General features: G+C 39.2%; 1 protein-coding gene across 5 annotated transcripts in view; it reads left to right on the top strand.

Moving 5' to 3' along the window:
- LOC119500226 (ras-associated and pleckstrin homology domains-containing protein 1-like) overlaps positions 1-16,316 on the top strand; it is a 68,694-nt gene that overhangs the window by 42,192 nt on the left and 10,186 nt on the right. For 3 of the 5 annotated variants that reach the window (XM_037789854.1, XM_037789856.1, XM_037789855.1), the window contains exons 9-12: positions 5,520-5,594; positions 13,850-13,927; positions 15,115-15,189; positions 15,612-15,696. In XM_037789854.1, coding sequence (XP_037645782.1) covers positions 5,520-5,594; positions 13,850-13,927; positions 15,115-15,189; positions 15,612-15,696 — 313 coding nt within the window. The remainder of the gene's footprint in view (positions 1-5,519; positions 5,595-13,849; positions 13,928-15,114; positions 15,190-15,611; positions 15,697-16,316) is intronic. The other 2 variants (XM_037789858.1, XM_037789857.1) reach the window with 1 other exon arrangement.

Below are 16,316 nucleotides of genomic sequence, written 5' to 3'. Positions count from 1 at the left end.
CTAGCAAAAAAATGTGAGCAGGATAAAATGCCAAAAAGAGCTCATAACAGTTACAGTGGTTGGTTTGTGTGCATTTCCCATTTCCCAAGGGCTTTTTTTTTTGCATTTATACCTCAATCCTTCTTTTGTTTCGGACCCTGGTGGCTGCTGAAGGCATTTAAATATAAGCCTCGTTAATGTTAATGTTGCTCAACCCAAAAGAAGAAACCAAATGAGCTGCACTGCGAACACAAACCCTGTTTAGTGAGAAGGAAACTGGGTTACTGCTCCAAATTCATCCAGTGCACACACAGATACTCCTGCAAATCTGAGAGACCGGCGATGGAGAGAGTAAAGGGAGAAGAGGATTGAAGGAGAGAATTAGAATAATGAGAGAAAGGCCAGAGTGAGTCAGCAAATGACCGTAGATGATAAAGGAACAAGGGAAAGGCAATGATGGGAACGAACAGAGAGTGAAGCAAAGGGGTGACACAGAGACGAGAAAGAGTACAAATACAGAGAAAGAGACGGAGAGAGAAAACAAAGAGAGGGATTAGAGGATGTGCTGTAGTGTTTTTAGCCCAGAGCGCTGCTCCCATGAGTCCAGCTCATTAGAAACTGGGACTCCTGCAGTTTGAATCAGAGTCTTTCTCTCCTTTACAAACTCGCTGTCTATTAAGGGCCGAAAAATAGCATCCCCATTGAAGTGCTGGGGAGAAATAAAGGTTAAATTGAGTGATGACTGTCAGAGTTGAGCTTTGTCACGAATGCTTGAAACGTGACGAGGGAGGTCATGGTTTTCCAGTAGTCTATTATACAATATCCTTCGCCTTTCAACATTATACCAAGGAACGATAGAAGAAAAGACAAAAGGACACTGACATGCTAATCATTAGACTATAAGAAGGTTAGGGCACAAGGTACAATTTATATTTAAACAATTAGTCGTCCATCTGGACCCTTCTTGGGAACACGCCCGGGGGGTTTAATGCCAGGCGCCATCTTTGTCAGTTACTGGGTGGCGCTGAGGTGGGACGAGGAAACAACAACTTGAGACACCTGTTCAACAAGCAAACTACAATCCCAAATCTACCTCTTTTTTGCATGATAGTTCATATTATTTGACAAAAGGAACGTTGAGCCAGCATAAGGCCTCTGCTGTCTTACTGATGAGCCTCCAACTGATTACAGTGTGATGAACGGACAGTAATTATTTGTCATGAAAAGGGCTGTTAGTAAAGATGGTGGATAGCAGGAAAAAGCTTAAGTAACTTTAGTGCTTGACCAAATTGCGGAAAACCGTCTATGAGTTTAAGAAGCTAAACTTGGAATCACAACGTCCCCTGTTTGAGTCTGGCAAAGTACCTTCACTGCAGGTCATACTTCCTCATCTCCTCTAATTTCTCTACTGTCTCTATCAAATAAAAGCAACAATTAAAAATTATATAACAAAAAAATGTATTTAGTGCACATGGAGAGAAACTTAATTTGTCACCATGGTGGTTTTGTTCAAAATGATTTTCCTTTTTCAAAGTTTATGTTAGAAATCTGAAGAAAAATGGTATGTATTGTCCTCTCTTCTGTTTGGTGATACCATAATGATTATAAACTATGATTATAGCAATCGTATTGTGAGTTAACCTGTAACTTCCAGCCCTACTACGACATATACTCATTGATAATAAAGTAAACATATTTACTCATCTATCAAAATGAAAAGAAATTCAGATTAGAACCAAAATCTGTGCACATCTTGACATACAGGTTACATTAGATACAGCAGATACTGAATTAGACCATTTTGATTGCACAGAATATTTAACATTACAGTCAGGCTGTGATCTATGTTTATCATACAGGAAGATACACATATAGACTAACCAAGTCTTCCTGTGAAGCAACAGTTTTCTCTTATTTATTAATGTGTCCTAGAGAGGATCAACACACACACTTGGACATTGGTCAGATCTTGGCCAAAGGGAAAAGCTGGCTGTAATCGTGTGTGCGTATTCATGTGCGTTTGACCTAAATATTATTTTTAATCTGTGGTTATCAAGAGAGAACTAATGCTTTCTATAAAATGGTTTCTAGAGATTGAATAACACACACACACATACACACACACACACAAAACACACGTTCACGTGATTATTAAAGATAAGAACAGATCACTATCTGTTTAGTGTCTGAATATATATGCCGGTATATACACATGTATATGTTATTTCTAACAACACTAGATGGACATCACATTTCAACACAATCTTTCAATGGAACAAAATAAGATAAGATTAAACTAAATAATCATTTAATTGTGTTTTGAGGAAGTGGATATTTTTTATTCCAAAACAAAAATACTGGTAAATATATGAACATATGGGATCAGCAAAGCAAACTGGAGTTGTGGACCAAGGTCTTTTGAAATTTCTGACCCTTACCCACCCTGACAACCACAAACAACTCCTTGTTTGTCTCCTAAATATGTCTCCTTTACTCTAGTAAAAACGGTAAAACCCACGCGGGTCTATATTGGACCCCCGTCTGCCCGGTAGGAACATGCTCAGGGTGATCTGTTGACTCACAGCACTGCTGCATGTGCATGTATGTGGGATTATATAAAGCTCACTGAGCCACAGATTTGTTGCATGTCTGTGGAATTCACATTGTCAGTAAATACGAGTTATATAGTCAATAATTTAGCTACTGAGTAATGAAGGAATTCCCCTCAGGGAATCGTCACCTTCATGCGTGTTGGTTTATCTTCTAGGCAGCTGCAAGCTCAGAGTTAAAATCATAAAAGATTGCAAATTAGGTTAAATCAGTATCAATTTATTCCGCAGATATATTCATCAAAGTTGCAAAGAGTTATTACAGAAGTTCTGGATTCATCAATGTGTCCCTGATAACATGTAATACAGTTTTCAGTTCGCAGTGAATGAACCCCGAGCTTTTCTTTACATTTGCTTTTATACACAGCAACAAGCATTCTCTGAAGAGGGCAGGGTTTTGATCCGTCTTAGTACTTTTCCACAATATCACTGTAGTACTTTTCCACAATATCTGACCTTCCTATTATCTGACTCCATCCTTAGACAACGCTGTCTACTGGTCATATCATTCTGTCCTCTCCCCCCTATCTGTTTCTTCCCTAAGGCTGAGTCCTTGAGACTGTTCTATCTACACAAAAATATGTTTATGCCGTCTCACCCTTGAGACTCTGCACGAGACGTCCCTCAGACGCCACAGTATTCATCTTCTAATTCTAGTCTAAACATCTTCAACCCACTGAACTCGTAACATAATAGTTTAAGCATTTGCCATATTATTCTTCATGATATATTTCCAACAGACCCTCTTTTGAACTTGTCTAAGTTCACTTCACAGAAATATATGACATGAGGTTCAAGTCATTCCCGCCCTCTGAATCGGGGTCGGTGTCACGGTATTCTAAATTAAGCCTTTCTACCCCTTCTTCCGCTGTGTGCATGCTCATCTGATAAGCAGGTGGGTTGTCAGGCTGTCTCTTTTCTATAGCAGTAATTATTACTCTCTCACTGAGATGACGAATACATGGAATGCAACAACAACCACATAATATCAGGCATGCAATGGCAACGAGGATAGAGGAAAACAGAGAAATTATCATAGACTTCCATTTCCCAAAAGTACGGTCTAACCAATCATTTATCGGGCTGTCAATACCAGAATCCTCATGCATTTTGTCAGATAATGTCCTAAGTCCTTCTAATGCTTTGGTCACTGTCCCGTCAGGTGCTGTATTGTTGGGGATGAAAATACAACAGGAATCTTGGAACATGGAACATACTCCGCCCTTTTCGGCTAGCAGCATATCCAATGCCATTCTATTTTGGATCACCATCAGTGACGTAGGAGCCATTTGTTCAGCTAGTCCGGCAATTGCATCACGGGTTAAATTAGTCAAACGGAGAACATTATAGTGGATGTAGTTAATGCGGTCAACATTTTTACTGGGTGTGATAGGAAACAAAGCGGACACCAGGGGCAAGTTTTCAAATCCTGCAGCTATTTGATCAGCTAATTTAAACTCATTTGGCACTCCCCGAGGTACACCAATAGCATCTATGTATGTGGGATTATTATTATTATTATTATTATTATTAATAAGAATCTCTCTGGTATCCTGCTGGTCTGGAGTTACAATCCAGCCCTCCATTCTCAGTGTTGACTGTACACTTGTTTCTATTTGAATTATTTAAACTCTATTTTCCAAAGAAATGTTAACCACACTTTAGTTCTCCAGTCTAGAGAGACAACACACATTACTGTGAAACCATACCCTGGTTGTTTCTGTGTCTATTTTATTTCCTAACCTGAATAATGGACACTGAGTGGGAGCTTCCTGGTAAAGTTTGTAGTCTCACTATGTCACACTCTTCTCTCAGAGGATAAACCGTAACAATTTATGTGCGTAAAAATGACGAGATAATTTACTTTTAAAAAGTGATATTTTTACATTTGATTCCATGGCAGTTCAGATGTTAAAAACTCATTAAACCATGCCAGTTAAAGGGCTACTTGTGAGGATTTTTATACATTCTTTGATTATATTTAGTAGTTTGGAGTATGGGCTTCCAGGTATCTCTGATAGCAGAAGATAGCAGTTCCTCTCATCGCCACTAGATGTCAGTTCCAAGAAAAAATCAACTAAACTGAAGTCAATGGGGAAACTCAACACTCTTTGTTTGTTTCTTCAGATGAATTTTAACTAAATAGTTTTAAAGTAGTAAATTAGATACTTCTTGTAAGTTCTGTATTTTAGTGGCAGTTCTTCAATGAGGCTTAAAAAGAGGTAGCTTGAATAACAGGAGTCTCAGTATATAACACTCTGCTGTGGTGCTCCTCACAGGTTCCACTCCTTTTGATCAAATTAGGATTTTCTGGATCCAGTAACTGAGAAAAATTGCAGCAAGCGGCAAAAACCCAAACTCATTGATGTATAGACGTGGTGTTTGATCAGTGAATGTGCATACCGGTATGTCGGCAAGCTTGTTGTTGAGCTAACCAGGTGCAATGTCCAAAAATGGCATCTCTTAGAGGTTATGAAAGTTTTTTAGGTCAAATTTAAGTCACCCATTATTCTTTTTAAATCACATTCTGGGAAAAATAAAAAAGAATCTGAGTAGACAGGGCAGGTTGAAGAAAAGTGAGCTCATATAAATGAAATGAAAGTACTGCGTCAGAACATAACTGCGTTTGTGTGTTGATGATATACAACAGTCTTACAGGATCAGGTTGATTTCCTTATCAGTTCATGATCTTAGTTATCTAGTCTGAGTGAAAATAAGCTCTAAATTACTTTATATGAATGTTGGTTGATGTGTGTTTTAACACTTCCTTTCCATCCCAGCATAGCTACTGTAAATCATTACTGTAATCTGATTATTATGTGTCCAGCTCTCCTTCACAGGTTTCTCTCTCTCTGCTTCACCGCACAGCTTTCTGCTAAACTCAATCAAACACCAGATTAATTCACCAGGACTCTCTGTCTCTCTTTAAAGCACTCCTATCTGGACAGGGAAACCTCTCTGATTCTGAGAAACATAGCAGGAAAACCTTCCCACCTGCTGACCAAGGTGATACTCCATTCACTACTGCACGCCCCTCCTCTCCTCTCCTCTCCTCTTGCATGGCATCACTCTGTCCCCGCTTTGTGTCTCTGTGTATGAAGCATCAGGAGGCATGTTAACTCCTCTTCTTTCCACTTCCTCCTTTCGCCATCTCCTTCTCAGAAGTATTGACAAGAGGAGAGTTTGTGTGTGTGTTAGTGTAATGCACAGTGCTGTGACGTGTCCTGTTTGACTGCAGTATGCTGGTGTATAATCCCAAAGCTTTACAGAGGTTGCGATACAGCGTGGTGTCCCCATGCCCTGTTACAAATACAGTTACTCTAGTGTAACTGTGTCCTGATTAAAATAATCAATCTGTGTTTGTTTGGTTTGTCATGATGTGAAATATTTGAAATCTGGCAAGGCAGAAATGCACTGGATGCATTTTTTAGAGTTGTTTCTAACATACACTCTAAAATGTGTGAATAAAATGGTGATAATTGTCAAAAAATACAAATTTAAAAAGACCTTTTGTGGAGCACAAAGTAATCACATTATGTCTTACATACAGAATACACAATATACATGCTTTGCACTTTTTACTTGTACTTTGTTTGACTCATAGCGGGGCACAAAAGTAGATATAAAATATGCAGTTTTATATTTATTTGGGTCATAACTGATAATATTTTTACCGTACCAGCCTTGTTGAAGGAACCAGAGTAGCTATAAATATTACATCAGTAGTTCATTATCATGAACTATCCAATTATACTGAGTGAGTTGTGACAGTTGTCTGAAATTCCTCATTTCTGTCAAAGGAGTACTGTCAAAGTTTTGAGTGACAAAACATATATTTAGCTTAATATGTAAAAATGAATATTTGGACAAATATGAATACAATAAAATCAAACCGGTCATCAAATGTCCTGCAGAAAAGACCATTTATTTAATACCATTACAAACAGAAAAAGCATTAGTTATCACTTTCAATGTGTTGAGCCTTCATTCTGTAAAGCTTTGTGGATATTTGTTATTATTGTGTGTCCACCTGTGCATTTGTGGAGAGAAAACATTCTTTTCTTCATCTTTTGCATCTTACACAGCATCTCTTTGGTTGTTGTTCAGTGCAGAGGCCATTTTGCCTTTTTTTTTTTTTTTTAAAGCATGAAGGTTTGCTATGTGTAAGAATAAGAAAAGGCATGAGGGAGTCCATGTGTACTGTGTGTGATATATGGTTATTATGTGCCACTGGCTCTAACAGGGGTCTTACAAGGATGCGATCACACAGGAGTTATTGTCAATGCAGAAGCAAAAGTTCTGCCAGCGTGACAAAAAACCAAATTGTTTGTTTTAGAAACATGTAAAACAGTCAGGTGAATGTCACCTTAACACACATCCTGTGTAATCGTGCTGTAAGACTGCTTCAACAACACAATTTGCTTGTAATGAGATGTTTGGGTTGATAATAGTGATGATGATGTTGGAATTACTTACTCGTGTTTTATGAAACTAAGAACAGGTAAGTGTGAGAGGAAACTCTTCTGTGTCTGCTTTTATCTGCTAAAATCAGCTGAGCGGGAATTGTACCGAACGTTCCCATGAAACCATCTGAAAAAACGTTTCCTCTAAGAAGAAACGGAGCACGTTAGAATTTATTTGACAACTTCATTTACAAACTCTTTCAACAAAAGGAAAACAAGCCAGAGTCAATATTGGGGAACATTTGGGGGAGATCTGCTGTATTTGAGAGGTTTTCTAACAATATGTGAATAAAAACAAAAAGTTTTGTGTTTGAAAATTGCAGTAATGTGTGTAAGATACAGATTGTTGGGGAGTATGTTTTCTGTTGAAATGGTGCTTATGTGAAGTACTGCATGTGAAGCGTGCAGTTTGTAGAGGGTTATATTGCAGCTTGTAGTTTGCAGCTTGTAGTTTTGCAGTATGTAGTTTTGTAGCATATAGTTTGCAGCCTGTTGTAGTTTGCAGCGTGCAGTTTGCAGCATGTAGTTTGCAGCCTGTTGTAGTTGGCAGTGTGCAGTTTGTAGCCTGCAGCGGTGACCTGAGAGGTAGCAGCCTTGTTCTGCTTGGTAACGGGTGTTTGGAGCTCAGCCAGTGTCAGTAATGGAGCTCAGAGGATGAGCCTGGTGCTAGCTAACACTGATCAATGCAGATAATGGGACTAGCTACTACTCTAATTGTTGTTGGTGATGGTGGTGTTGTTGTTCCACCCAGATCAGGGTGCTGGTGGGGATCAACCTTTCCACGGCTCTGATCAACGTCACAATTTTGAGGAAGTTTTACCGTAATTGAAATTTGTCTTTTCAGTTTAGCATTTCTGATGCTGCACTACATTACGTACATAAATGTCCTCAGAGAGATGGCTCTTGATAATGTGCGACTTTAATGTTTGTTAGAGTCTCCGCTGCTCTTAAGCTAAAGCTGTAGGCTTCTTAATGACTGAGGGTAAAGTTGCATTAGATAAAGAGTTTGTAAGGAGGCTTTATTCTGATTGGAACAGCAACGTCATGATTTGATTGGATGATAAAGCAGATGAGGCAGTTTGATTGGATGTTAGATGAATGTGCCAGATCTTCAGGGATAATCTTCTTTGGGGCAGAGAGGGGGTGATTCCCTGTAGCATCATACATACACAAACATGCACACACAAACAAACACACACACACACATACAGCAACTGGCTTGCTGGCTGGCAATGGGCCGTCTCGTTTCTTGGCTTTGGCTGCCTATGTGATGGCAGCACACAGATTTATAAATCTGTTCCAAGTCCTCCTCATTCCATCAACCTGCGGAGAAAAAGAAGTATCTACCTAAACCTCAGAGGGTCAAATTGAGTTTTGGATCAAGCAGAACCCAGTGGGGTACCTTTTTAAAGCTCATAGTTTGATATAATCTAGTAGACATCCCCTTTTCCCCACTGATACACCACTGTATTTAACAGATTTTTAGTAACAGCAGACATCACTCTAGGCCCAGTGGGTCCAAAGTAAGTAAATGTAGTCAGATTAATGTTTTACCTTCAAGATACATTTATCTCAAAGCAGCTGTCATTGGTTTGAAATCTAGATTTTACTGCAGTGGAGCACCCATCTCATCGTCTTTCAGTGTTCCATTCCTGCACTAATTCGGACTTCACTGATTCTTGGAATAAAATGCCCTGAAAAATGTGATTTAGTTTTAAATTGTGGTCTAAGATTAGTAGGAGGGGCCCCTGAGATTGCAGGCAGATTACGAGCTACGGGGCCAGTCTAATTCCTGCAGCAGTGATTAGGTTGAGGGTGTAATTATCAAACTCGGCTTCCAGAGCACAGATGCATTCAGTAAATGTCTGCACTGTATGTGAGGCTGTTAGCATGCAATAGTACTCTTTCTGTGTCAGTGTTACACTGCTTCAGCAATAAATGCAATCCACCCACACACTTTCTCGATCGCACTCTCACACACGGCTGGCCCACTTCTGCTGCCTCTCTATAAGTCGTATCAGTCCGCTCTGTTTCGAGCCTACGGCGGCTCAGGAGGGACACATTCCTTATGACTTCAAAGGCAGCAGGATCTTTCCTGGGCATAATCTAATTTTAGTGGCTCTATAATGTAGGTCAACTGAATATCTATGAGATGGAGAGAAAGCGTTTATGCTGCAAGCTGGAAATCATGATGACGACAGCGGTGGGAGGCAAAGAAAAAAAACCTGTCATCTGTGGTGGGCGGTACAAGAAGAAATCTGCTGAAAAATCGTTAATGTCTGATAAAAACGGAGCATTTTTACATCCAAATGAAAATGCAAAGCGATGCCAGTAAAGACAGATTTGGGCTTAATGGTTGAATTAATGGATCATCATGGGTTTTAATTGGTTTTCTGAAGGGATAAAGAGATTTTTTAAGATATAAAACCCTTAAATTTGACCAATTATGAATTATCCTCTTACAATCCCTCTAACCATCATTAATGGGTAAATTCATGATATTTAAAAAAAATTAAGGGATTCAGTTTCATTGTGATAGAGGGTCTGAATAAATGAAGAATGTTGATATGACAACTAAGCTCAGTGTTTTGTCTTTAAAGGGCAAGGGAAAGTCTCTCAAGCTTATGTTAAACATGAATGTTATTTTCTGCATTAAACATCAGAAATCTGTCGATGGCTTAACAAGTCACTCCTGGTACTTAAACCTACAAACTAAAATAATCATGTATGCATAGCCAGACCTGCATCTCCAGCTCTCATAGGACACAGGGAAGTTGAGAAAATGTTTTGGTATTTGGTGCCATCCTGTCTGGTTCCCTCCTAGCAACAATTTATTTGATCCATGTGAAACTCAAAAGATATGATCAGAAGTATTGGAGCAAAGCTGTAAAAGTGTCAGCGTTTAGTCATCCATTCTTTGCCCTGCGGCCATTTAAAAAAGTCTCAATGCTAACATTAGTATGCAAAGACTGTATATAAGAAGTGAACTGCCGTTTTGAAGCCTTGAATTTGGCATTTTTGCAACCTGAAGAGGGTGGAGCGAAGTACAACCGAATGCTGAATAAGACTTTTTTAGGAGACTAAAATGTTAAAATTAACTTTCATGAAGTGAAAACACACTGTGAAAGGGTTAAAGTTGTAAGATGAAAACACGGGCAACTCCCATACCGGACAACGCCATGTTAGCAACCTGTCAATCACAAGGTAGCCCCGCCCTAAAGCATCCCCTGCTTTATGGTCTATTTGACTCTAAATGGGACCATAATTTACTAAATGAACATCATGCTGTGCTGAAGAAGACTTGAAACTAGCGATTGAGACCATAAACTCATGTTTACAATGTTTACTGAGGTAATAAATCAAGTGACAAGTAGGCTCATTTTCTCACAGACTTCATTTAGCAACCAGAGGAGTCGCCCCCTGCTGGCTATTAAGCTTCACTTTTCAGACCTGGAGTTTGCCCACTGGTTAAATGTTAGTAAGATAACACACGCTTGCTTGCTTGCTTGCTTTGTTTAGGTTAAATTAACAGCTGACCTGAATTTATTTATGATTTTTAGAAGCACATCTTGTTATGAAATGAAGTTTTGGACATTTTAACAAGATGAAAAGTACAAGTTTCAGCCGGGATGCTTTGGAGGGAGTGATTATAGAAGTGATTAGTGAAAAAATATAATATATATACAGCAATAACAACCATTAGATACCTCGTCTGTTTTAAAAGATTTAAAATTATTCAGAAGTAAACAATCAAGATCAATAATATTGAGGGAGAATGATCCAAAGTAACTTTACAGTTACAAACTATATGTGGAAATGAAACTTGTAACCCTGGGCAGGGCCTTGCAGTGATGATGATGAAGATGTTGAAGGCAGAAATGAAGGGGACAATAATGAGTCTGATGAAGATGATGATGATAGCTGACACTTCTTAGCCAGCTGCTTCAGGCCTGTAATATTCTGTTGATAAGGCATTGTGAACGTTAACTGACATAATGTAGAATATAGTGTCATATAGCATTAAAATGCTAATTGATGCAACGCAGAATAATGTTATATGACAGGTGTTTTATTCCCTGGCTACCCGTACTATCTCATTCATGTTTAGTAAATATTTTTAGCAGCCATTATCCCACAGTTCAAATGTTAAAAGGCACGAACAGATGAGGTATTATATAATATATTTAGTCAAATATAATCCTCAGATCTACTATTTGTCTCTACATATTATTTTTAGGTGTATTTAAGCTCAAATAGGTGTTATGTAAGTCTAATGTCTGTGCGTCAGGCGTACTGTAATAGCTGTTAATGATAGATTTATGTAATATCTGATTTTTTTTAAAGTTTGTGACTAAATATATTATCAGACTTGCATTGTAACTTACCATTACCAAATCTGCTTTATTTTAATTTTATATTTTTTTAACATGAATAACGTATGTATTTTATCATATTACATGGTAACTGATATCGCTGACTGTTTCTATTACTTACCATTTTATTTGAAGGTTACTGTTAAACAAACTGTAAGATTTACGTCGTAACATTCTGTACTTACATATATTTTAACACAATATTTTTTCTATATTGCTAATATTTCTTTTTCTGCACACACTCCGCGTATCTCCTTTGATTTAAATAGTATCACATAGGGCTGGGCTATAAGCCTAAAATCTTCTATCACGATATAGGTCATTTAATATCTTGATATCCAGCTCGCCCAGCTCTAGTATCACACGCTAACTAACTGAAACACTATATTTTTCCACATTTATTAACTGACTTTGTGCCTGTTTAGTGATTCAGATAGTTTTCATACATGATGACAAATTTTAACACCATCACATTCAAATTTAATTCTAGTACGTTTGATACTTCACTGCTTTTAATGTAAATCCTCAGGCGTTAAACCCAACCAACAAAACATAGGCTTGTCATTATGAAGCTGTTTATGAGCTTAGGATTCTCTGCTGCTGCTGCTGCTTTGAGAATTTGTGTGTGTACATCAGGGGGTTTTTGGGGGGGGTGTCGATAAGGAGATTGGTTGCTAATCTGCTCTCCCTCATCCCCCCATCTTCTTCATTTCATTCTGCCCTTTCGCTCTTTTACAATATGTGTCCTCTTTAATGTGTGTTGTAAGCTGACTGGCTAAAGTGGAGCACCTCCGTGAGGGCACACGGACACTCAGACACTCATGTGAAGCGACTGGAAAGATCCCCTAAAATTGACTTCAAACTAAGAGAGAGACGACGAGTGAATTAGAGAGTGAGACGAGGAGAAAACGACAACGAGGAGGAAAAACAAATCAGATAAGAGAAGTGGAGAGACGAGGAGACTTGTGTTGCATGGAGCGAGAGAGGACTAGAGAGACTGCGAGGAGGGGGCATGAGAGCTTGAGATAAAGAGATCAGTGCCTCTGCATGCAAGTTGGCACAGCAAAAAAAAAAACGCCCCTCCCCCACCGCCGTCCATCTCTACTTCCCTCTCTCTTCCGCTCATTCCCTCTGTCTACCTCGGCCAGGGAGGATGTGACAGGACAAGGTAGCATCCTTCACTTTGATTTAGTAGCTAGTCGGGGAATGAGTCAGTCAGCTTGTCTGTCTATCAGTTAGTGAACCAAACAGTCGGCTGCATCACTAACCAGCCGATCAGTCAGTAGTCAGTGAATCTGGCTCTCAGTCAGTCTGTAAGTCAGTGGATAACTAGATTAGTCAACCTGCAGCTCAGTCAGAGTGTAAACAGATCAGATAGTCAGTATCTCTTCTTCATTTTCTATCGTTCTCTGTTTATTTCTACTCTTATTTTTGCTTCCAGATCTTGTGTTAGCGCCTGCACTCTGCTCTGCTGGATTTAAGGCTGTCTGGTTATACTTCTGCTTCTCCATCCACCCTCCATCCTCCTCCACTGCCTCCTTCTACTGTTTATTTTCTGATTTATCTTGGCACCATCGCCTTATTGAAGTCTGGTGTTTGTGCCGAATCGAACTGAAGCTGTGATTGCAGATCGGAGCATCTCGCTGCCGAGTTGTCGGAGGAAAACAGAACTGGACTTTTTCACTCTCTCGCGTCTCCATCCGTCCTCTAGTTTGCTGGCTGCAGTGGAAGAGAAACACTGGCATCGCCTCCAGTTTGAGTGTGTGTTTGGGAAATTTGGATAATCCTCTAGAGAGACAATGATTATGTACCAACATGTAGCGTCCGAGCATTAATCCAATGACATTCCCCTACGGTCACAATAATACGGAGATGATGATGATGATGATGATTATGAAGAGGTGGAGGAGGAGAAGCAGGTTTTGCGCTGCCGACCAGACGTGTCTGATGATTCCTCACAGTTTGTGCTCCTTGGGAAGTGCACCTCTGTCTCGCTGGGACTAATCTTGTGCTGCTCTTTTTGGGGAATAATCTCTGCTTTCACATCGTCTTATTTTAGCTCTTTCTTCAATCTTTAGCATGATAAATATCCATCTGGAAGACGCCTAAGGAAACAGGAGTTATGTGCACAGCCAGCTCACAAGACTGCCCATAAAAACTGGGATTTTCTGGATGCGTTTTTTTTTTTTTTTGTAGTTTTGTTTGAAAAAGCAGACACAGAAGTGTTGGTTGTTTGAGGGAAATCCACTGAAAAATAAACAATGAATTCCTGTTGGAGGAATCAGGTAGGTGAGAGTTGTGCATGTGTGTCATTAATACGGATTGCAAATGTTGCAGGAAATGTGTCTGTCAATGCTGTTGGTTTGTATTGATCGACTGGTGTATAATGTCTGTTGCTGTCGTCAATGTGTGTGTGTGTGTGCAGGAGGAGCAGGCTGCCAAGCTGAAGGCAGAAAATATCCGAGTCGCCCTGGAGAAGATCAAGGAGGCCCAGGTTAAAAAGGTGAGTCTGGTTCACACACACGAGAGAACGATGCAGGAGAAATATGTGTTGTGTAGGACTATGTGCTTGTGTGTGTGTGTGTGTCTGTATCTGGCACGTGTCCAGCGGACTCAGTTTTCTGGGTCAGGTCAGTGTTACTCCACATGGAGAGCTCTGGTCAATAACAGCTGGGGTCAACACACAGACAGCACTCAGCATAATGACCATTGCAAGTTAAGCCCCAATCCCACAGAGAGAGAGCGAGAGCGAGAGAGAGAATGGATTAACAACCTGGATTTATTACACACTGAGACGGAACACCAGCTACCTGTCTGTGCGTCTGTTAAATCTAACCGTCTATGTGTTGATATTAAACAAAGCTCCAGAAAGTGACAGTGGATCTTTCTGGACTCTCTCTGACTCTCACACACAAACACACACACAAAGCAATATCATTTAAAGGACAGTGAACGATAAGATGGTCAAAAGATAAGCTTATAAAAACCTCATTAATACTATGGGCATGACATATACTTTAATTTGATTGACTGGTAGGTGCTAAAATATTAGAGGCCAGATGTATAAACAACGTATATGCACAAAAAAACAATTTACACATCATTTATGGGCAATTTACACATCATTTATTTTTATTTAATACATTTTAGACTACAAATAAATCAAAGTTATGATGTTTTCAAAAGGTTTGTATACATCAGTAATGTTTATAATGAACAATTAGACACTCAAAGTTAACAAACCAACATGCAGACATACCTTTTAATTTCAATGGTGACATTTAATTGGGTCTTTTAACCCACATTTAACCATAGAAACAAATACGTAGCTTCATGCTATGTGTGCGTGCGTGCATGCGTGTGTGTGAAGTACTTTGCTGTACTGGGACATCTCAAATGTACTATTACTTCCTTACTGCACAAGCAAAAGTTGGTTTCTTTCTGAATAAGTCAAATTAATGTAGTTAAATATTGCAATCTCTAAGCTCCATTAGATGTGATGCTTTTAAGCCACAAAGTAGCTCTATTTAATTTGATGAGAAAACAAAATTGTAATTGTTTTGTCAACTGCAAAACTGTGTTATTGTAAGAGACTATGCATAAAAAAACAATGAATTTAACAACAACAATAAAGAATTTAACATAACAAAGATGTAAATAATAATCTCTCTTTCTTTTCTCTCTTCGTAGTTGGTGATTCGCGTTCATTTGTCAGACGAGAGCTCAAAGACTATGATGGTGGACGAGAGACAGACAGTCAGACAGGTACGACTCGCTAGACTCACTTGTACACTAGAGGCAGTAACAGTAATGTAGCTGAAGCAGTTAGGTTTGAAGGGCAGGGCAGTAGCTGTTACAGTATAAGTAATTCAAATAACATTAGTAATTAGTAACTAGTAACATTAGTAATACCATCAGTCAGTAGTCACTAGTAGTAGTGTCATTAACTGTCATGATAGTAGTATTAGTAGTAGTAGTAGTAGTAATATCATTAGTCCGTAGTCACCATGTGTATCTGTCATTCGAAATAGTAGTGCCATTAACAGTAGTAGCATTTTCATAGACATTAGTAGTACTAGCATCATTGACTGTAGTAGTACTAGCATCATTAGCAGTAGTACTATCATCATTAACAGCAGTAGTGCTGTCAGTGCAGTGTTATGCTCACAGTGTCTCCTGTTCTTCAGGTTTTGGACAGTTTACTGGAGAAATCTCACTGTGGTTACAGTCCAGACTGGTCACTGGTGGAATCCATCAACGAGCTGCAGATGGGTGAGCAGACACACACACACACACACATACACGCATGCTGCTTCGTCCTTTAAACTACTGAAATGCTCATACACAGTTATTGCTGGTTTCGTTTTACAACTCACGAACTAGTAATGCATAGATCGTCATATCACTGGCCCAGAGTGAGTAGAGGTTGATGAAAAATAGATGGCATATTTCAGCTGATCAAATGAATAATTAATGTCTCTTATATGGTGTAATTGGATTAGCTAGCTTTATGGCTGTATGCTGTGACTTCAGTGTTGATTGCTTTAGGTTTTGACATTGCTAAAGATGTTTTAAAGTAACAGATTAAGTAATTTCTAACGGATTTACCAGCCACAGTAAGACAGTAAAACCTTGAGTGGTGCAACCTGATTAAGTTGATTACTGGCACAACCTATTCCAGATCTCCAGGTGTGCCTGTGTGTCGAGGGAGGGCCATTATTGCGTATATTTGTCAGTAACATTGAGCCCAGCAGTGACTATTAGACAGCACAGATATGTCAGCTGTGAGCACACACACACAAGATGTGTGTTTGTCAGCACACACTGTACTACGAGCTTCAACTCCACTTAACACTCTTTGACAATCACACACACACAAAAAAACACACACA

This window comes from Sebastes umbrosus, chromosome 13, assembly GCF_015220745.1.
Source record: "Sebastes umbrosus isolate fSebUmb1 chromosome 13, fSebUmb1.pri, whole genome shotgun sequence".
NCBI classification, from domain to species: Eukaryota; Metazoa; Chordata; class Actinopteri; order Perciformes; family Sebastidae; genus Sebastes; species Sebastes umbrosus.
The sequence above is the reverse complement of the archived record's forward strand: the minus strand, read 5'-3'. Positions and strand labels throughout refer to the sequence as shown.